Source organism: Tachypleus tridentatus, chromosome 13 (assembly GCF_004210375.1).
Source record: "Tachypleus tridentatus isolate NWPU-2018 chromosome 13, ASM421037v1, whole genome shotgun sequence".
Classification (NCBI taxonomy): domain Eukaryota; kingdom Metazoa; phylum Arthropoda; class Merostomata; order Xiphosura; family Limulidae; genus Tachypleus; species Tachypleus tridentatus.
Window position 1 is genome coordinate 173,083,977 of NC_134837.1, and position 23,179 is coordinate 173,107,155.

Consider the following 23,179-nt stretch of genomic DNA (forward strand, 5'->3'; position numbering starts at 1 on the left):
TGAACATTCAACAATACAGTTTAACCCTCATGCTTCATGTAGATCAAAGTACACAAGTCACGGCTTTTTACAGAGTTACATTCAAAATTTAATTAAACTACTTCATTACTAATGTATGCAAACTCAGCATCCAAACATGGTTAACAAATCAAATTGTAATAAAAAATTTAATGTTTATAATTTCAAAAGAAAATAATATTTCAATAAATCATCAATCTTCCCCTTGTGGGGCATTTGTTAACACCACCTTCCCCATTCATCATCCCTCTCTAATGTCCTGAAAAAAAGACTGAATGACATGTAATGCAAGGTTGTTCTTAGTTCATAGGCAATTCTTTGGTAAAAATAATTTTAAAAAATTTTGATTTTTTTCTTTATAAATAATATAACATTTACTAAAAGCTTTTCAAATTTTGTGAAGATAAACATCCAGCATTAAAAGTGAGAGCACAGATACTTTCATAGTTATCCAGGAGTATAAGGTCAATCAAATGACAAAGTGCATGTGGAAAGAGCTAAAGTTTCCATATTTCCAAAGGTTTCAGATACCTTCAGTTTCATAAAATAGTTGGCAAGTTTTGAATGTTAAATGATATTTAAAATAAGTCTCAGATATGAAGTTTAGTTTAATATAAATATCAAAGCATACCAGCCAATTTACATTCAACTCTGATAACTTGAGCAAATTAGGTGATATCCATTTTAACAACAGAAATGGCAATCAATTTTCATTCCTGGTGTTAAAACCAGATTTATATAAATTTTGCTTTTCTACTGATACAGTAGTATTCCATCTAGAAACCCAATGACCACTGAAATCCAAATCAACAATCTTCAGTAAAAATGCTGAAAGTGTTACAAGTTTGTATTATTTCCAGTTTTTTATGAAACACCCTCTACGCTAATGTAAGAGCTTTCAGTTATTCCGTTTGGTAATGTAACACATTTGTCCATTAGCATTCTTATACAACTGTACTCCAAAAATGGACATAATGTGTGTGTGACTAAAATAATATATATAATGTGGTACCACCTATTGACAGACAGCAGAAACAAAATTCCATAAAAACTTTTGAACTTTAGGTGTTCAAGATCCAGACAATTAAAACAGAAGTTTGTTGCATGTAATGCAGTTATCACAGAATAATTTTAAAAGTGCTCTCCTCACAACAAGAAAAAGAGTTTCACTAGGGCTGTATGTGAGAGTTTGATTTTATCTTAGAGGTAATTTGTAAATATAGGACTAAAAAAATGTAGTTCTTAAAAACAAAAAAAACTATTTTCAACAAAGGTTACCACTTTTAATATTTGAAAACATTACAATTTATACCAGCACAATCTGAACAATTTTCCTGCTCAGTAAAATAATTTTTTTTTGGAAATATTCTTTTTTTCAATGAAGTAGAAATACTGTGATTAGTGATTACTAACACAAATAGACACCCACAGAGTGGCATTTCTGCTAGTACCTATAATTTAAATATCTGGAATGAAAGAAAAATTCAAGGTATATGTATCTACAAAAATAAGTGACAAAACAAAAAGTTATATTTTACCTGTTGGAACACTTCCCCAACATACTTCTAAAGTTGTTGTTGAAGCTCTTACAAGCTGAACACGAGATGGTGGTGGTGGTTTTTCAGTTTCCAAGTACCACAAGTCTTTACAGCAAACCTAAGAAAATAATCATAAAAACATTTTTCAAACAGAGATCACCAATTCATTTTATTATTATAAACCTTCCTCATTATAATAATTAAAAATAAATGCAAAGGTGTAATGTTGTTTAAACAACTGAAAACATGCAATAAATGCAGTTCTTAGAGAAAGACCTTTTTCTTTCCATTTTAGTTCAGAAATATAAAAACTGTTTACAAACATTTTCAGATTTTAAAAGCATAATTACACATAAATCCAGCTTGTTTACTACCGACCCTGTTTAGTCAAAGTGCACCCCATTTACATATTTTTGGATATTTCTGTTGTTATTGGAATTATTTTTGGAACTCTTATTTGTTCACTCTCTGGTGGCAACCACTGTATTTCTGCTATTTCTAAATCATGTGGATTTCACTGGTTTTCCTCTTTCTCCAAATCAAACTACTTAACCAAATGGCATCAAACTAAGTAAAAATTTCTAAACAGTTACCTAGTGTTTATTGAAAAATAAACAATTTTATTTAGCATTTCCATAAAAAAAAAAATTCCAAAGGTTTGCTGAGAAAATATTTAAAATGATTCCTTTCACCTGATAATTTAATATTTCTACTGCTATCAGAAAGTTTTTGCATATATTCAATCAGTTTAACTTGTTTGATATTCATATATTTCTTTTTATATCTTATTTTGTAAACAATTCTCTTGGTCTAAATAAATCTAAATTCAATAAAACTAATTTGTTTCACCAAATAATGCATTAATCTATGCACTTTGTTTGAATATGATAAACTGAATAATAATATCCAATACACAAGAATTTTGATCATCTGAATTCATTGTTTGCTATTGCCTGCCAAACTTACTGAACTTAACTAAAGGTTTCATAAAGATATAATTTAACATGTAGAGATTTTCAGGAATGAAAACTTATTTAATGTGAATTGTGCTGCTGCATGATAAGCAGGGAAAATCCATGTGCAATAATTTCCCTTGAGAACTTTCACGTGAAAACTTCATTCTTAGCTGAAACAAAAACAAGATGTATTGGAAATGGGGAGAACAGATGGGAATATATGTAGAAGAGAGTATCTATTGGAAACATAACTTCAAATTAAGAGAATGCCAACTTCCAAAACGATTCCTCACTTTTGTGTACAGAAATGCTAAAATCCTACACTTAAATGGTGAAGAGACAAGTACAAAAATTAAATTCATTGGGATCTCTTCAGAAAGCACCTAAAGGGAAAGCCTATGGAGTGTGACACCTAATGGCAGGTGATCAATAGTAGCATGCCAGTAAAGAATCACATCTCATCTCCACCACAATATGCTATTCACCCATGATGAAATGAAGAAAACATAAAAAACAGCTTGATAGGTTCCAGGGATAGGCAGAATGTGATCATGAATAACCAAATACCTACTCACAAATTCATGAATAACCAAGTACCTACACACAAGTGGTCAGTAAGCCAATGCGTAGTTTGGTCAGGGCATGACCACACTGTACTGTGTGTTCACCTCAACTCTATTGGCTGCTGAGGGCATGCACATTAGTGATGTAAGAGATACTCATACTACACTGACAATGTCACCACTATCTTACTTCTCATCACATTGTGTTAAGCCCAACTGATGAAGACTGGATCATCTTGACTATATTTTAAAAAGAGAGGAAGAATTTTCATTGGAGAGACTTGTAAAAATATTTAGATCCTTATCAGACCGCTAGTTAGGTAAGTCTTTAATTGAAGAAGGTGCAATTTTTAAAAAGTAGAGGTAGGAGAGATATCCCTGAAAGAAAATGCATCCCAGAGGAGAAACATAATCCCAGGGACCCAAAATGGAAAAATTCCATGATATTTAATGTTAAACAGTCCAAATAGGACATAGGATCCAATCAGGGTGTAAATGAGTAGAAGAATATACAGTTACAATATAAGAGGGTACAAGAAGCATCAACAGCATAGGCAACCTAAAACAGAAACCACATGTGACAAAGAGGGAAATAAATCTCAAGAGAAAAGTGATACAACAAGCAAGAAGCCAACAGTATGGATTACAGATTACAAAACCTCATTAGGTCCTGGTCAGGCATGGGGATTAGTGAAGAAAGAATGAGCAGGACAAAGTGAAGGAGAAGATAGGGGAATAAAACTCCCCGTGACACTATGAAAGCAAAATTCAATGGACAGGGCTGCCCAATAATCAACAACAGTGGACATCAAGAAGCCATGATCAAATAGCCAAGTAATAGAAAAATTAAAAAGACTGTTTACAACAGAATGACTAGGAGAAAAGAAGGTTAAAGAGGCTGCAGCTTCAACTTATTTGACTGGTTGTCAAGATATGCACCAACTAGCTTGACATATACACTGTTCAGCTGCTGAATATATCCCAGAAACATTGTTAGAAATACTTTACCCACATGATTGATCACTGGTGGTAATAACAAAATAATGTAAACTTGTCCACTTATTTATAAATGTTAGGCACAATACTTGTCAGATTTCACCATATAAACACAAGTTTTAATAATAAAATTTTTTTGTTGTAGTATAGGGTAGGTGTCAGCAGTAAGATAATGCAAACTCTGATGCCCATAGCCTAGATACACTAGTTTCTGCTCAAGTCAAGAACCTCTACCTTTTGTAACATAGTTCATACCAAAACACTTTTATGTGTAATCCAAATGAGTTCTGATATTTGAAAATACTTGGAAAGAATACATGACACAGAATAGTTATATAAAAATAGAATATATACATTTATATTTAATACAAAAAATAATTAATCATAAGTTAAAGTTACTTTCAGAGAAGAACAACATTGTTAGCAGCAGTCCAAATTCCTGGTGGGTGTAAAGGTAATTAACAACCATTTACAAGTACCTTCAAAAGATAAGGTTGAAGCCTAGATTGAAATGCAAGACAAATTAATATGAAGCAGTCTCAATGGACACACAACCACTAAAAAAAAGGTAACTAAATCAAAAAGCACAGAAATCATTGGACAACAAACACATTGAAATTTAAGTCTGAATTTTTTGATAAAAATAAATGACACTTTCTTCAGCCATAATTCTTTATGCACAAGGAAATGCAGGAAAATCCCAGAAAAAAACACATCTTACAAGATACCCAAGTGTGCTCCTGAAAACATTACTTCCATGACTGAATATAATATTTGCATTATTAAACTGTTTAGGCCAGGGAGTTAAAAATTGCATGCAATTACAATTATCATCAAACCAAACAACTGTTAGATAAGAGTGTGACAAAGTGACCATGCATGAAAATGGTTTGGATTTTTTCCCACTTCAGCTCTCAAAACAAGAAATCAAATATATATATATATATATATATATATATATATAGTATTAGTGTTTGAAACATCTTATGTAGTATACACCCGAGTAAAGTGTTATTAGTGCATTCGTTTCAATGTAATATAAAAGACTGACAGTTTCCGAAACATTACAGCAAATTCCAGTTGCTTAAAAAACAAAATGTACACCTAAAGTGCTGTTGCAGTGATATTTTTAAAAATTTTAATACTAAAACTAATATATGATACTGACATCTGCTTTTACTGAAATGCTTGTTACATTGAGGAAGTGTAAATGTTTAATTTTTTAGAATACAATTTTGTGATAAAAGAAAATTACATGAATATACTATTTCCTACTTATTACACAAACAAGTAACTTTAATAACACTTTTTTAATCTTACTTGATTATTCCAAGCTTTCCTATAGCCATCCCGCCCACTCCAGATATATAACCGACTATTGATAGCAACAGAACAATGGCCAGCTCGTGCTCTTGGTATGGCATCTTCAAATACTTCCATAGCTAGAGGTTCCCATGACATTGTTTCTATGTGTACAAATATATTTGTAATAAAGTTTGCAAGAAACTAAAACTTAAATAATGATAAACTTTCTACTATATGCTCCTGCTTGATTCATATGGTGAACATCTTACTTCAGCATAACAGTAAATTATACATGAAAAAGTTCAAAGGATTTCATGGAAATATATGACTCTAGTTTGTATCTAAATGTTTTGAATCTTGTAAAATACTGCAGAAATTACCGAATTTGTGGATTAAAGCTACATAAACAAAGCACTGAAGTTCACAGAAATTAGAATTATTAAAACATTATGTAATTTTTAACCATTACAATACTAAATTAGCAGATTTATTTAAATGTACTGTAATTTAAGATAATTTTATAATATTTATGTTTGTTCTTTTTCATAGACATCATTGATAAGTTTATATTGAAACTTATTTTACACTCTCTTCACACACATCATTGAATCACGGATATTTCATACAAAAATAACAACTGGAATAAGAATAAACCTAACTACTCATTTTAAAAAGAAATTTAAAGAAACATCTTACCTAAGTTCAGAGAAGCTAAAGTGTTTGTACACTTCCATTCCTTCTCATGGGTAGCTGCTTTACTATCATCCATCACTAGAGGGACCCAACCACCAAAAACAAACATTCTGTTACCAATCAAGGTAGCAGAATGCAAACTACGAGGCAGGGGAGGAATACCATTTACCACTGGTTTATGCCACTGCATCGTATCTGAATCGATTAAAATAAATAAAAATTAATGTGCTTAGCATGGATGGAATGTACAATAAAATAAAGGAAATATAAATAAACTCATAAAAATATTTTATTAATAGCAACAGAATACTCTAGTCTACGTTATTCTTTGTTTAAAAAAAAGCATCACTTCAACAAGATTTCATACACCAGTATTTTCATGTGTGTATATATATATATATATTCTTGAGAAAAGCCTATTATCAACTCCTAACGATTATTATAAAAATCTACTGAGCATCAACAAATAAACAAGATACATTAATTATGCTTGCATACCACATCTGACAGGAAATGATTTTTTCCCAATTAAGTTATTAATTCAGAGAAACACTAACAGAAAATTTGTTTACAATTTTCGGCATCTGACACCACTGTAGCAAGTTTATTTGTTGGATGCCACAACTCCAACTCAAACAATTAGTTTGATATTAAAAGAAAGGCTTTCTGGAAATTAATTTGTGCTTCACACAAACACACACACAAATTTAATTTTTTTACATACCTCATTTTTGAACCTATGAAAAATGAACAGAGAAGAATGTACAGAAAAAACACTTTGCAATCAAGCTTGATTTTAATCATTTCTGTTAGAGATAAAACAACTCGTTTTGCCCATTCAGGCATTTTAATCACTCCAATACATTTTTTATAGTATACATATAACAGCTCAGCTGACAAAATCTGGTTTTGACTGAAAGACCTTTGATTATAAAACATAAGAAATTACAAACAATTTAAAAGTACTTTATATCACATTAAGAAGTAAAAGACAAAAAATTATATAGTAACTGTTCACCACTATTCTTTCAAATAAAAAGTCTTAAAGTATATGTCTACATCACCAAAATTAAGACATGGCCAAATTTAAAGTATAACATTGACAAGGTTTATCATGGAGAAAACAAAACTAATTTTGAAAAGTGAAATATACATTATAAAAATAACTCATCTGTTACCAGTTTCTTTCAGATGAGTACAGCAGTGTTTTTTACATATAATTTATACATCGTTACTAGTGAGATGTACAAGACTAAAAATTTTATGAGAAAGTCAGCAAAAGGATAATAATATGATAATATATAGCAACAGAATTTTTTTTCCCTAGAGTTCTACTGTATTATTAAATGAGTCTATAAAATAGTATCAAACATGTTTACACTACTCTTAGCCATAGCTGTTAAAATGAATACTACTAACAAAAGTTTTGTTTTCTTCTGATTTATAATCCTTTTCATTTGATGTAGCAGGAGCATGCTCAGGTGTAGACACACAAGCAGACTTAATCAAGCTTGCTATTTGTTGCACACACAAAGGTGAAAACATTATTTACTAAAATGATTTGCGATCATTTGTGAAGTAAACTGAGAAAATGGCAAAGGCATTAAAATCAAATTAAGTGTTTCAAGGTCACAGAAAATTAGATTACTGGATACAAAACCACAAGAGAATGTAGAAAGAACGTGAATATGTTTATAGAAAGTTAGCAAAATAAAAATGAGTGTTTTAACATAATAGTTGTTTAGTTTTGTTTTTCACAGTTTCCATAAAATTGATAAAGCTGATTGTATAAAGCAAATCTTTCTAACATTATTTGTTTTTTGTTATTTTTATGTCATAATGCACCACTTAAAGCACCATCTGTAAATACATTTGGAAGTGTGAATCACCATGCATGTGGTTTTCCTAATTAATATCTATATTATCAAATGGTGTTAATTAAACTATTCTATAACAACTTCATACTGCTGCTGGAAATTCAGATACTGTTATGTATCTCATGACAGCTAGTATGGGTATTAAAATATTAAAATAAAAATGGAGAACAACATTTCGACCTTCTTAGGTTATCTTCAGGTTAATAAAGAGAGTTTGCACCTGTTAACCTTTGTTAACCTGAACATGACTTAAGAAGGTCAAAACATTGTTCTCCACTTTATTTTAATAAAAGTTTGAACACCCATAACAGCTGTCTCGATACACATTTTTACTTCAAGTAGATTTCTCATTATCACGAGATATTATGTTTCAAAAGAAAAAATATGATTTTAGGAAGTAGTTTAATTACAATAAGCAGTTTCTAAACAAATCATGTTTAACATTAATTCTAAATCTATTAAAAAAAAATTGATTGATGTTCAAAAGCATTATAAATCAGATACAACCAGATAAATTATAGATTATTTGTATTTATTATTTCAAGACTACACACTGTGTCATTCTCTGCATATTTATTCTCACATATGTGAGGTACACCAAAACCATTATTTTCTAATTACCATAGACTACAGCATTAAACATCTGACCATCTGAACTAATTGTGACAAGTTCATTACTGAATTAATTTTACTTAGTGTGTCAATTAAAAAAAGGTATGGATACAGTTTTGATGCACAAACGTCTTGAAATATTTAGTCTTAACATTAATTTCAATTTGATAATACATGTGTATCATCAACTTTTATGCCTATTATACAAGATCATATGCTAATGGAAGGCACCATATATCTGTGCAAGGCAAATCTTTTGTGTTGTAATAAAAGAAAAAAAGCTGGTGATGTGTTCTTAACAGCAACTAATTTTATGAAACTTGTCAGCATGTCATACTTCACTTTTTTTTTTTACAGGAACAATATTGGTTAAAAGTTTTAATATATACATTTTTATCATGAAGATTATTTTACACTGTTATCTTAGCAACTAATCTAAGTTTACTTAGCCAACTGAGCATGATTAAATATTATAGAAATAACACAAATACTGTTGACAACAAATATATATAACTGATGATTCAATGTATTCTAAACAATTTGGGTTTCGTTTGAGATTTCACATGCCTTGTCGGATTGGCATATTAATTTAGTAACATTAATAACATCTGTAATAATAAAATGTAAATACCGATAAAAAGTATTCACAACCCACATTTTAATCTGCACCTGCTACCATCCCAGCGTTTTTCTCAAGCCAGAACAGCCAATGGTACCATTCATTTGTTATACAAAAACAAGAAGCATATGCTCACTAGATATATAAAGTGCACATTTATATACCAGAAATAGCAAATTAAAAATCATGTGTATGGTTGTCAGTTTCAGTATATTGTACTGCAAAAATATGACTGATACAACTGAAATCAAATTGTAAGCATCAAAAATATAGTGATGTCAAGAACTGCAGAAACATATGTTAACATTGGATCTGCATAATTTATGGAATTTGTTAATCAATTAATTGTCACACTTTTTAGTAATTATATTTAACTAAACTAATACTCTCACAAGATGATAAAAAGACAACCACCTTAAAACCCTACAAACTGTTTCAATACCTGTAGTTAGCAGAACAGAGGTGGCTCACTGCATTGTTTTGTGCTTAACAAAAATATATACACAGAAAAGAAAACAATATGCCATTAAAACTTTCAGATTTTTAATTAGTACAAAATATGTTTGTTTCATGATTCCAAAAAAACAAAAATATTAGAATATTTTGCAAATTACACATAACATATTATTTAAGTAGAAGTTAACCCTCTTTCAATTAGTATATAAACAAAAAACTTACATACAAGAGATAACGTACAAACTACTTACAATGAAAATTGAGGAAAGCTATTCAAAGTATATTTGAAAATAAAATATTATAAAATAACCATTTGTTCTCTTGTTGCAGTAATGTGTGTAAATATATAAAGGTACTGTGGCATCATAAGTGACAACAATATACAATAAACATAGTGAATTGAGAAGTAATAACTTTTTTTTTCTTATGAGGGAAGCCTTACACAGTAGTTTTCTACAAGTGAATACTTTTAAGCCTTTAATGAAATTGATAACATTTTTCATGCTTGAGGCTTTCATAATACTTCCATTTTTGTACTACAAAAATTAAGTCTAGGAATTTTGTTCAAATAATTAACATCTGTTAACTCAGACCCATTTTTAAAGTTTCCTTTCATAATTATCGTTCCAAAATTTTCTAGCTACAGCTGATAAGTAGGAAAATCTTATGAACAATTTGTCTTTGCTGGTTAGTTCTAACAACTTATATGTTAGCCATTGTTTATTTATATCTGCTAAAACATGTTATAATGTGAGTAGTTCATTTCAAAATGTAAGTCAAAATTATGATAGGTTAGTAAGTATTTCACATTTAAATAAACTATGCTAATTCTACAATTACTTTCTAAACATCATTAAATTCCTGTCATTTTTAAGGCTTAAAATAAAATAAAAAAAAACTGATATTCATTAACCTTTTCATGATGAGTCAAGGGTGAAAGACCATGTCATAATGTTTGCTGACTTGCATTCAAAATTTATTTAACTACCATTTTACATATTTATGTGAGGTTTGGAATCAAATCATAGATTACAATTCAAACTTCACTATTATATGCAAGTTAATTTCTTTATTTAAAAGTAAATATTAAAAGAGCCCACCTAAATATAGTTTTAGTGAATAATGTGGTATGTTGAATGCAGCAGTAATTAAAATCAGATGTCTGTGATGTCAAAATACTAAGTCAATAGTCTCATAGAAATTAGGAACTCAAACTACCAATACTGACCAATTATGACATAAAACTAGAATTTCATATCATTTTTATTTTGCCAAGATATAGTTTATGTACTGAATTAAACACAATGGCCCTGTTCACCCCCTATTTTTTAGGAATGGTCCCTTATGTATTTTTACTACAATATATGACATGTAAATAACCAATTGACAGCATCAGTTATTTTTTTTCAGCCATTTTAATCTGTGAAAGGACTACCACATTCTTTTGACCTACTGACTGCAAGGATGGTCTTTAGTCTGCTCAAAGTTTCATACTTTCTTTCAGACCTAAATACATCTTAGTTACTAAAGCTTAATAAATTAAATATGTAATTCTATGGTATCAGAATATTTATTTTTTAGTTATTCAAATCTGTATATTAAATCTAAAAAGATTTGTTGTTTGATATCCTCCACATGCAAAATTTTAAAAGGCTTAGCAACCTACATCCAGCAGCAAGTGAGTTCAAAGTTCGTAGTGAGAAGAGATAGTTGTTTGCTTTACTTCTTCAATTATTGTTCTATATTTTAAAAAAAAAGTTTAATAACTTATTTCTAAACAGTAATAATATATGTATAATTTAAATGTTACTATATGATACAAAATACTAGTCAACTAAAACAGTCAAGACCAGGTCAGTTTTATATTATTGGATATGGTAACATGAGTGCACAAGCACCACATCAATGCAAATTATATAATGTTAGCTAGGTATGACTATAATGTAAATATAATAAAAAATAAATATTGAATTTAAAGCTACTTAGAATAAACATTTCTATTTTTGTGTTATAACATGTAGACATTCTAGCACAAAAAAACAACATAATTTATATTTCCTAATTTTTTTTATAATAGTTATGAGGTTAGTCAAGTGACAGACCCCATACAGTTAGGGTATACTTTAAAGTAACTAAATATAGTCTTACTGAAAGCAAATATTTAAAATGTATTTAGGAAGTTTTTACAGATTACACAAATAATATTCAAGATTTTTGGGACAAAAAATAGTTTTTTTAACCCTTAAACATCGAGAATGTTGTAGGTAGCAGCATCAATTGATGATGGCAGCCGTTTAAGGGTTAATTGTATCATGAAATAACTTTGCACTCAGACTGCTAACCAAACAGATTTGATATTTTCACAATAAAAGAAAATAAAAAATAAAATAAAAATATTTCATTACAAAAACTGATTTTTTTTTGTATAAAAAGTCGTGATCTTTACTAAATTCCTGTCCCATTTTGTGTAAGTACACATATTGCATCAAAAGTTATAAAAGGAAAATCTTGGTCTACAAATGTGTATATGAACTCGTGCATTTTATGCCAAAAGAGTTAAATATGTAAGAAAAACATAGATGTTAAATTTTAACAAATACACATAAAACTCCTAAGCATTAAGCACAGACCACTCAAATATTTAGTTTCTGAACATGGTTAAAATAGAAAAACTACAATTCTTTAACTAAATATCATGTTCCTGTTTCTAAAAATGTCCTAAAAGTTAAAACAGTTGTAGGTAATACACAAACATTAGTTTGAACCCATGTTTTAATAAAAAAAAAAATGTTAAATCACTATCACAAATGCTTCTAGTAGAGAAAGACGATTTTTTTATGTATGCCACATAAACAAGGCAGTTGCAGAAAGTATCTGCAAATTAACAATAATGTAAGAGATGTTTTTTAAAGATGATTAACCAAGTTAATTGAAATGCATTACCAACTGCAACATTATAAATAGATCTGTTAACAGTGGTTTCTCTTGGCTGTATAAATAGACATGATTATATCAAAGGAGAGCTGCAAAAATTTGTCTCCTGCACTGATTAAATAAATGAATTGATAAGCAAAATGGGAAGATACATATAAATAAGGCAGCTAATTAACAGGTTTTGACCATATCTAATTCCTGCCCAGTTTTGATTCAATGAATCAACAAAAGTAAAACAAATAGACTTAATAATAGACTAAAGAGATGATCTATCCAAGATATTGTAACAAAATGAAGAAAAACATAAAAACCTCGTGTTTTGGGGGTATAAAGTTAGTTCTCTCTGGCACTTTACAAATACGGTCAAACCTCTCTTGGCATTTACTGTAGTCAGACAAACCTGTGCCAAATTTCTTCAGAATATCAAGAAACCAGGCTACTTCATACCAGTTATAAGAAGAACAACATTTTTCAATCAATTCACAATGTTTTCTAAATTGAATTTGTCTGAACAAATTTCACAAAATAGTTTATTGGATAAGCTGTTCACAACAGTGTCAGAAACTAAGAGACCACTGTTGAAGAGCTAAGTAGAGAAGTTGAAAACGAAGGGAAATATTAGATTGGGAAAATGAGGAATCATGGTTCAAAAACCACCCCTCGAAAATATTTAAACAAAAAGGGGTGGGGTTGTCCAGATAAAGAGTCTGGATCATCCTGCAAAGTACTAGAAAAAATGCACTAGTTAAGCTGGAGTGTACTGATGGTGAAATTGAATATGGCAGACTTAGGTTGACACAGAAGGGATCAGTAAAGCAGAACTGTGGGTGGGGACAACTGAAGTAGGTTCAGAATCAGAAACCACAGCTGAGCAGGCAAGAATAAATAAATTAGAAAAACTCAACATAAAACATGAGGAAGAAGATGAATTGGTAAATAAGAATAAAGACAGAGGCATTCACCATCAAAACCAAAGCATATGGAACTGGAAACCAGAAAAGAATCAGCTAGGTATTGAGATTGCTGATAAATGCATCCTGGAGAGAAGTACCAAAAAGGGAGCATAACCTTAAAACATCAGAAGAGAAAAAAACCACTCAGTAGGTAAATTCTTGTTGGGACTAGATAACCAATCTGCTGTAAGATTCAAAACACCAAAGACAAACTTGCTAAGACTAGACCCAGAAAAGAAGATTCTGCATTTGAAAGCAAAGTGAATGGGGGATGATAGACAAATGCTCCTTTGTCTATTTATGTAAGGGACAACAGTCAATTTATCAGAATGAAATATAACCAAATAATCAAAGGCCCAACAAACTGCAAGAAGTTTCAAAAAGTTGCAATGAATGAAGATCTCCTGAGAATCCAAATACTCACAACCTGTAATAGAAGAACCTTTAAAAAAAGAGTGTAGATTGAGATGGGAAAGAGGCAGAGGAATGTCAGTTGAGGTGCAGTCTCTTTCAAGCTAACAAACAAAGCGATTCATATGGAAAAAATGACAGAGGCAAAATGACCTTGAATGAAATTCCACTGATTGTGCAAAACCTATTTAAGACCACATGTGTGCCTGACACCAGGGAACAAGGGCATCTGTGGAAGCCCAAAACCCAAAAAGAGATGGAACATCACATGAGAGAGAAAGGAATTGGCTTTATGGGGCATAGCTCCAAATCCATACAGCAATGGAGCCACAAACCCTGAGAATGAAGATGGGAAAAGGCTGACCACATGACAAAAGTATGGCACTGATGCCAGACTAAGAAGAAGAGCACAACTAAAAACACTCAACCCCATGAACAAACCAAAGGTAATGTCTGGATGCAGGAGAAATGGGGATATGAAGGTAGGTAAAGATTTTTTACCTTAGTCATCCACAGACCTAGAATGACCAACCAATAAAGAGTGTGAAAATACTAAATGGTTAACTGCAGAAATATGAAGCAATATAGATTGTATAAATTGGTTACATGATGCCATTCCCAGTTTTCTTAGGAACCACAAACAATTGAGAATTCCGGAGAAGTATGAAATACTTCAATAGCAATTTTATGCAAAAGATCTTGAATCATCTTTGAGAGATACTATAATGAAATGGGATTTCCAAGAGGAAAAGATAAATAGGAGGCACAAAATCTGAAGAACCGAAGGACCAATAGAGTGGGCACAAATGAACAAATCTAAGTGTCCTATCAAAGTGCCAGAACCCATGGGATAGTCCCCAATGAAACTGGCACTGAAAAATATGAAGAGGGCACTCAGGAGACTTACTACAGAAACCTAGGAGGGTGGTGTCATAATGGAGAAAATAAAGGAAGGCAAGACGCATACATTTACACTTTCTCCCCTGTAGGATAAAATGGATGCTACAACATTTGGAGCATTATTTTCAAAATTTTTACTATTTATATCATTGAGATTGGCATCAAAATGTAGTTTATTATTTAAAATATTAAAATTACACATTTTAATTTAATAATTTACAAGGAAATGTAGAAGACGAAAATGTTAAGTATCGGTGTTTGTGTGTCACATAACATCTAGCTGTATTATTGCTCAGTTTCTATTTTATTATGCCCATACAGCATGCCATACAGCATGCACAAGTACGTAATGAATTAGAAACACAATTTTAAGATATAGACAAGCTAAATACAAAATAAGAACCTCCCACCTCTACGACTTGCTGAGATATTAATATATTTAACAAATCTACTAGAGTGCCTTCACCCTTTAAACCAATTGTTTGAAAGTTCTTAACTAATAAGACCAACTAATAAATAGCACAAGTTTATAACCAATAGAAAGAGAATTTCCCTCTCTATGTAATTCTAACAGTTGTTTGCATGTAACTTATAGATGAAAGAAAGAACTTCCCCAAAACTGCAGATGTGTGATCAATAAGTCATTGCTCTGAACAGGAATGGGATTTTTTTTTCCCACCCACATGTACTTTACTTAGATACCCTATTAAATTACAGGGATTTTGAAGATACCAACACTAAAGTTGATTTTTTTTTTCAACATTTATCTGTGAAGCCTACAAAAATTATCTCTACACATCCAACTCACAAGTCTAAACAAGGCTTAGGATAGTACATATGCCTAAGCACAGAATTTTGTAACTTGGATACATACCCGAAATCAATAATTTTCAATTATTTCTTATTTACTTTCTATGTTTCAAGAAACATAATTTAAATATTTATGAGTGAATAGTAATATGTATATTTATACTCGTACATAATGTAGGGCAGCTGAAATAGTATACTTTTGTAGGCCAATACATAATTACACCTACTGCATTTGTATTATTCTAATTATTTACACTGAGGTAAATTTAAAACCACATCATATCACATTCAAAATCTGACAAGCTTAAAACAAAAGGGTAGTAAATTTTATAAGTATGTACCTAAATAACACCTTCATACACATATGCTGTAAAATTCGATAGACATCAAATAGACAAGCAGTAGTACCGAAACACCTGTGATGTAAATGGATCGGCAAGACTCAGAACCTACAATGATTATTGGACCAGTGCATCTTTGAAACATATAATAAATATTTTCATACATTCTAATTGCAATTTTATTACCTTTGGAAGTTTCTTTTGTAATTGTTGTAGGAAACATAAGCTGCTTAGTCCAATGGTGTTCTTGGAGCTTGGACACGTATGAATGACATTTTCTGTTTTGCATGTGCATTCTTGCTCTTGAAGGTGTCGTATTATGATTGCTGTGTGCAATGACAGGCTAAAACGTATACCGAGATAGTCACTTTGCTCTCATATTAGTTAAAAAATAAATCAACAATTTTATGAACAAATATTAATAAAAAATACTTCATTAAAAATGATTTTTTGTGCACAAAAGCCTTGTAATATTTACTAAAAGTCTACCAAATTTTGTGAAGATACACTTAATATATTAGAAGTTACTAGTACGTAAACTGTAACGAGTACAAATGGTTACGAGTCAGGTCCAATGGGCCTAAGCAGTGTCGGTAAAGTTAATAGGGAGAAGAGAGGTTTGGAAAAGATGAGAAAAAAAGAAAGGATGTAAACAAACAGCTTTTATCCAAGACTCCAAATACAGACTTTCATAATAAAAAGACCAGTCAAAGGCCTCACAAATAGAAGGCATGCAGACACACCAGTGATAAGAGGTCATCCATGGCAAGGATATCCCGACAACAAAGGAGTCATGTATGAATGAATAAGACTGAAGAATATAAGCACACCAACATAAAAAGGAGTACTCATATTCACTAAAAAAATATATTGGGGAAAGGTGAATGGACATGGAAAGAAGGTGGATGGAAGAGAGATAACAGTTAACATACCTGGAAATTTATGACAAAAAACCAAAAGGAAGTGAAGAGAAATCCAGAGGGGGTAATACAGTGCTGCAAAAACTGGAGGTGGGAATAGGTTGCTCAGATCCTCACTGTCAGGACCAGATTCAGCAAAGGTTCTGGAAATGTAATAGGCCACAAGATAGTTTACAGTTTATGACACTTCATGGCTGAAACCTCCTCAGCAAAGAGTTTGAAGCTTGAAGCCACATAAGTAAAAAGATGTGATGGATCAATAGAAGCCAGATTGATAAGAGATGGAATTGTAGTAAACTTATATGGAAAAGAAAAATTTTCCACAAATACTAAGTCAGATGCAAATAAATAACAACAAAATGAAGGTTATCAAAAAACGCATTAAAATTAACTGAAGGTGCACATGAGAGTAAAAACTGACATTACTTCACATTGGAATGCCAAACTGAGAAATGATGACCGTGCTCTATGGTACAAAGAGTGTCAGCTGTACCATGAGGGTATATTGCATTCCTAATGATGAAGGCTTGTCACAGCTCAGCTATACCATGATAAATTACATGAGAGTGGGTGAGAGCATTGAGGCTAGTCATGAGAAAAAAATTACGCATATAGAGGGTAGCACAAGTTGAAAAAAGCTATTATATGAGTGGATATAAGATATCAAATATCTGAAAATAACATTTGTTTTAATGCCCTAAACCACTTTCACATAGTTTTGCCTATCATCAGTGATATGTCATTCTACAATTTTTATTTTCAGAATCTCTGCCACTTACCTATTTCCAACTGCCATAAATCTCCAAGGCGGCAACCACTCATACCACCATAGATGATTAGACGAGGTTGTTTATTGTCGGAACTAAAATATCCAACAGCTGTATGAGATTCCCGTGGAGGTGGAGGTTGGCCAAACACTTGAGGACTATCCCATGTCATTACACTAGAATAAGGTTTCAGTTCCAAGGTACAGAGATCATTCAGGTACCTGAAAGGTAAAAATTTCTTTATTTACTATATCTGCCTCAAACATTTTATGAAGGTTTTTAAACAGTAATTATCAACTATTTATATGCTACATACATCATAATAGTATAAACACAAGCAATCACACCCAATTAATCTCAAAACCAGAGGTGTCACCAACATCCAGTTGTTTCTTTTTTTAATTACACACAATGGAAAAACCCAAATTGCATGAAACTAAGTAAATTTACTGAATAGCATCTAGTTTTTTCATCCAGAAAATTCAAATAATATGATTTAGTATTTTTACCTCTGTTTTGAGGTAGGTAAGCAGGTATTTCAATGTTTATTGGCACAAAACTTCTAGGCTATCTGTGCCAAACAAGATGTAGTGTACTATAATGGTATACCCACTGTTTTGATAAAAACATTAAAATACTCCCTTTCACTTCATAAAATTTTTATTTTGTTTTTCATGTTGATATAGCAAAAGGTGTGCATTTTCTTATAGCAAAGCCACATCAGGATAAGGATATATGCAGTGTTCACTGAAAGGAATCAATCCCTTAGTTTTTTAGCAGTGCAATTTCAAAGATGCACATCTGTCCCACCAGAAGACATGGCCAAAAAATACATCGAAATTGGATGTAACAGTAAAAACATTGACTAAACTGGGTGTTTTCTGCTAAAGTCTCATGGTCATTTTCGTACTGTTTTAGCACATCGTCAATACTTCACTTTAAACACCATGTGAATTTAAAATTGTTGAACACATATGACTGAGAAAGTTATATAAGATACAACATTTTGGTTGCAATTTCTTTCATAATATTAAAAGCATCTTGTTGACTACAGGTTTAAATCTGGAGGTAAAAGAAACCACTAATACAAGGTGCACAAGTTATAACAACAAAATTATCTTAAGATTTTATTTAATACTTTTTGGCTCCAGTAACATTTTTCAGTCAAATGAATAAAAGAAAAAATTCAAAGAATAAAGTTAATTTGTCTATGTCTGTTGCGCCACAACAATTACTGTTAATAGTTAAATTATAATAACTTGTATATTATTAAAGCACAACTGTCAACAGAACATGAACATTGAACTTTGCAATACATCATTTCAGTGTTACTCTTAACAGAGTCTGTGTAATGCTAACTGTAATTAATTTTCACTGATTACAACACAAGTGTATCTGTATCAGTTGAATTGCAAATACATGGTTAATTCTACAGATAAGAAATAATAATAAAATTATACAGTTAAATTGATATCACCCAATAACTTTTAAAATTTATCAAAAATAAATTAATTGAAATTAACATTATGAAACAACTAGGTACCTGGGAATGTTGTTCTTAGGATCATCACTGTCATTTGCAAGTCCTCCAAATAAGTAGGCCTTATTACCAATAAGAGTGAAGCTATGACCAAGACGAGGACATGGAGGTAATCCATTCTTTGGAGGACGAGGTTTAAGCCTTTTCCATTCCCATCGGCTAGCTTGAAGTTCATACAGCTCATTTGAATACTTGCCATACTCCACCATGCCTCCAAATACCAGAAGCCTTGTGCCATCACATACAAAGCCATAAGCTGCACAACCAGGAGGAATATCTCCTTTCACTGGTGGTACAAACCACTGATTTGTGGCTTTAAAAAATATATATATATTCTTTAAATACATAGAAAGTAACTTAGAGTTAATAATATTTTTACAGTCTTAAATTGAATTAATTATTAATTCAAATTATACTATTCTGTAGATCTACAGAATACTATGATCCATGGAGAAAAAAAAAAATCTGATATTCAAAAATAAGCACTATCAAAGGGTCAAAGTTTCTTCAATTATGATATCATATCAATTTTAGAGAAACATTGAACCTTATGTTAGTGTTTGTTTATAACCCATTTTACCTGTTTCTATTTCATTACTGACTTTATTTTGGGATATCTCCATATTTTGCTAATTCTTAAATTTTGGAACCCCTCACTAACTTTGAAGACATACAGGTACAATATAATTAAAAACCTCACACATTTCCCTTTTACTCTTCTAAATAATTGATTATTAGATGTTCTGATTTCTATAAAGATGATTGAGGGTATGACCAATTATTTTAAAACATCTTTTCCTTACCATAATTAAAATATTTTAAAGTGAACACATTTCTCAATTGTTTTGTGTAGTCTCTTATCCATATACATTAAATTTCATAATTTGTACAGGAACTAGCAATGAAAAGTAATTACAAAATATGAAATTCTGATTCTGTTATTTCTGACACACAGACTGAAGTCAACTCTTTCAGTGAGATTAAAGTTGGCATCAACATCAGTATTGACATCAAGAAATGGAACTGAATAAAACTGGTACAAAAGAAAAAAAAAAAGTTATCTGTAATTTCCAGTGACTAAGTCTATCTTTCAGGAAACATTATAGCATTGTCATATAAATATTTTTTCATTGCACACAATTATTAATAAAAACTCATAAAAGAAAAAAAAAGCAATTACTCATATTACTTCTGTTTTTATGGTAACATAAGAGTCTCAATACAATCTTTGTTTGTTCTGATACATCAAAAAGCTTGTTTCACAAAATCCTATAATAAAACTTTGTAAACCTTTTTAGCTCCTGTAATTATTATATAAAACTTTTTTTGAAATTGGTTTCTAAATTTTTGAAATCACATACCACTACCAAGAACCAGATCTCTCTTATTCAAGATTCTTAACATTGAAAGTCATCTATACAAAGTTTTGATTTCTCAATGACAAGAAACCCACTTGAAATAAAAATGTAACTCAGAATGGCTGTTATGGGTATTGACATTGTTATTGATAAGGAAAGAACAATGTTTCGACCTTCTGTTTCTTAACAGTATTAATACCCATAACAGCCATTCTGAGATACAAAGTTTTGATTTGTTCTTTTTCTCTAGGTTAATGACACTGAAAAGATGCTTCTCATTTGATATTAGAACCACAGTAGTCAGACTGTTTCCATGGTCAACTTATTTAAGCACCAAAGCTTTGAAATGTGATAAACTATATAACTGACCTTCTTTGTCAAAACATACGAGTCTCTAAACTGCAAAATGAGATTTAGATAATTGAATAGCCATACAAATCACAATACTACATCTAAACATTTACTGTTTACAGTGTCATCTTATCACAGAATGACCTCAGCATTTCACAGAAAAACTTAACAGTATCCTGAGTAAATGATAAGAGTTTGCTAATTTAGCTTTTTAAAAGTTACAATGGAGGGTAAAATAAGTGGTAATCTCAGCTAAACACCTGATGACATTCATGTATGTACAAGAAATTTTAAACTTAAATTAAGTCACTTTTGTTTCTTATTAACTGATAAATAGAGGATCAACCACATGACCCTTAATAATAAAAACAGAACCCTCCTTTTCTGGAGTGAGAAAAGGATTTCTTAACAATTTTCCAACAATCAAAAACTGATACTATTTACTTCCAGGTTTATTATAATTCTTAAGTTAAAAACCTTTAGTATTAATGTTACAGTTTTCCAAAACAGCTTTAAAAACTTCCTGTTTCATTTTCATTTTTAAAAAATCTGACCTTAGATATTTCTTCTACATATAAAAACACAAGTAAAGAAGTCATTAAACACTAGCCATTCTATCTTCCTTTCACAATAAATTTCCCATTGCAATTGCTAAAAGTACCAGTAATACACTTTAGTGTCTTCTACAGATGACACAAACATGAAAACCCTTGAAATCAAATTCAATTTTTGAAGCTCTGACTTTCTGACTGAAAATGTATTTCAGATATTCATATCTTTGCACAACAAAGAGCTATTTCCTCATTCTGCTAATGGGAAGATTTGTGCACATTCCATAGGCCTTTAACGAAGCTTCTACTCCTACATATATTAATGTGGACTGTGCCAGCCTATAGCCCTTCACCAACAGAAGAGTGATATCCTCCACACACTGTGTGTCCACAAGCACTAATATTTGAACAAAGGCTTATTCGTGAAAAGTAAAAACAAACAAACCAGAAGTAGTAGGACAGATAGGAGTTTGTGCAGAGAAATCGCTACATGAAATACACTGTCCAATAAGGAAAAATGTTACCTTCAGAAATGTTTACTTACCTCTCTGCACAACAAAGAGTTAGAAACCAACATTGAGAAAACTGCAAGGACCAGTATAGATAAATGAATAACAAAGATGAGTGTCTTTCTGAAATAGTAGTATCAAAAAAGGAAAACCTATGGAATCCCACCTACTTACTAGTAGTGGTGGTAGTATAGTGGGGTAATTAATCAGCGAGAGACCACATCTATCTCTTGTAGGGTAATACTCTTTACCCAATAAAAGTGGGAGAGCCTAAGGTATAGTTAAGAGTATCTTGTGTAGTGCTAAAGTGTTTCCTTGGTAGGTGGAATTAAGCTTGCTCAACTGGCCACTTTCTTACAAGAGAACTACATATGTGTTTGTAGTATGGCTAAAACAGCAATAGCTCAGTCCATACTATATCAGAGAAACACTTAGGTAAGATACCTACCAGAATAATCAAGTGAAGGGTAAAAATTATCCAGACCTGTACACCAAGGAACACAACACCAGACCTATATGCCTGGCCTAACCTCAAGGAATTGCTTAGTTCATAGTGTAGGGTCCTGTACTACATTTCCAAATAATATCCCAGATTTATTTCCAGTCAATGGGTGCATCCTATTGGTCTCATAACAGTAGGATTATACCAACCCAAGTATGGTTTCTCCCATATTCTACTGGAATAAAACAAGAGGTAAGAATTTGTATGAGAAAGAATCCTAAAGATAAACTTTGACTTTACACGAATAATAAAAAAATATTTTTACATTGATGGGCTGAAATGGTTACAGCATGTGCTAGTCAAGAGAGGGTAGAGGCATACACCTGGTGCTGTTGTCTTTTTTTCTATGTATTATGGAAAACTTCTCAAAATTGGGAGGTACTGAGCAGAGACAGATGGGTTTAACACTTTCTGTTATTCCATGTTCACATGGCTTTTGGAAAAAAAAAGTACTTCCTGTGAGACATCAATGGCTGTTTGGCAAGTTTCATCATCTTCTATACAAACATACAGACAGTAACAATGATAAAGAAGTTGCAAAAAACAATATGACTTGCTAGTCTCTTGGAAAACTGGAGAACAATGGTTAGAGGAAGGTGAAACCCAGATATACAAAGTTGCAAGGTGGTGTAAGAAATGTAACATTAGTATATTTAGGGTTTATATGTATGTTTTAGTCCAATGCTATATAAAGTTATT

At 31.2% G+C, this 23,179-nt stretch overlaps 1 protein-coding gene across 8 annotated transcripts in view; it reads right to left on the reverse strand.

The window, feature by feature from the left end:
- LOC143240167 (host cell factor 1-like) overlaps positions 1 to 23,179 on the reverse strand; it is a 100,152-nt gene that overhangs the window by 71,748 nt on the left and 5,225 nt on the right. For 7 of the 8 annotated variants that reach the window (XM_076482153.1, XM_076482152.1, XM_076482157.1 and 4 more), the window contains exons 2-6: positions 19,209 to 19,522; positions 17,682 to 17,886; positions 6,073 to 6,264; positions 5,392 to 5,537; positions 1,557 to 1,674 (exon numbers count right to left, since the gene is read on the reverse strand). In XM_076482153.1, coding sequence (XP_076338268.1) covers positions 1,557 to 1,674; positions 5,392 to 5,537; positions 6,073 to 6,264; positions 17,682 to 17,886; positions 19,209 to 19,522 — 975 coding nt within the window. Of the gene's footprint in view, positions 1 to 1,556; positions 1,675 to 5,391; positions 5,538 to 6,072; positions 6,265 to 16,168; positions 16,326 to 17,681; positions 17,887 to 19,208; positions 19,523 to 23,179 lie in introns of those variants that run through there. The other variant, XM_076482158.1, reaches the window with a different exon arrangement.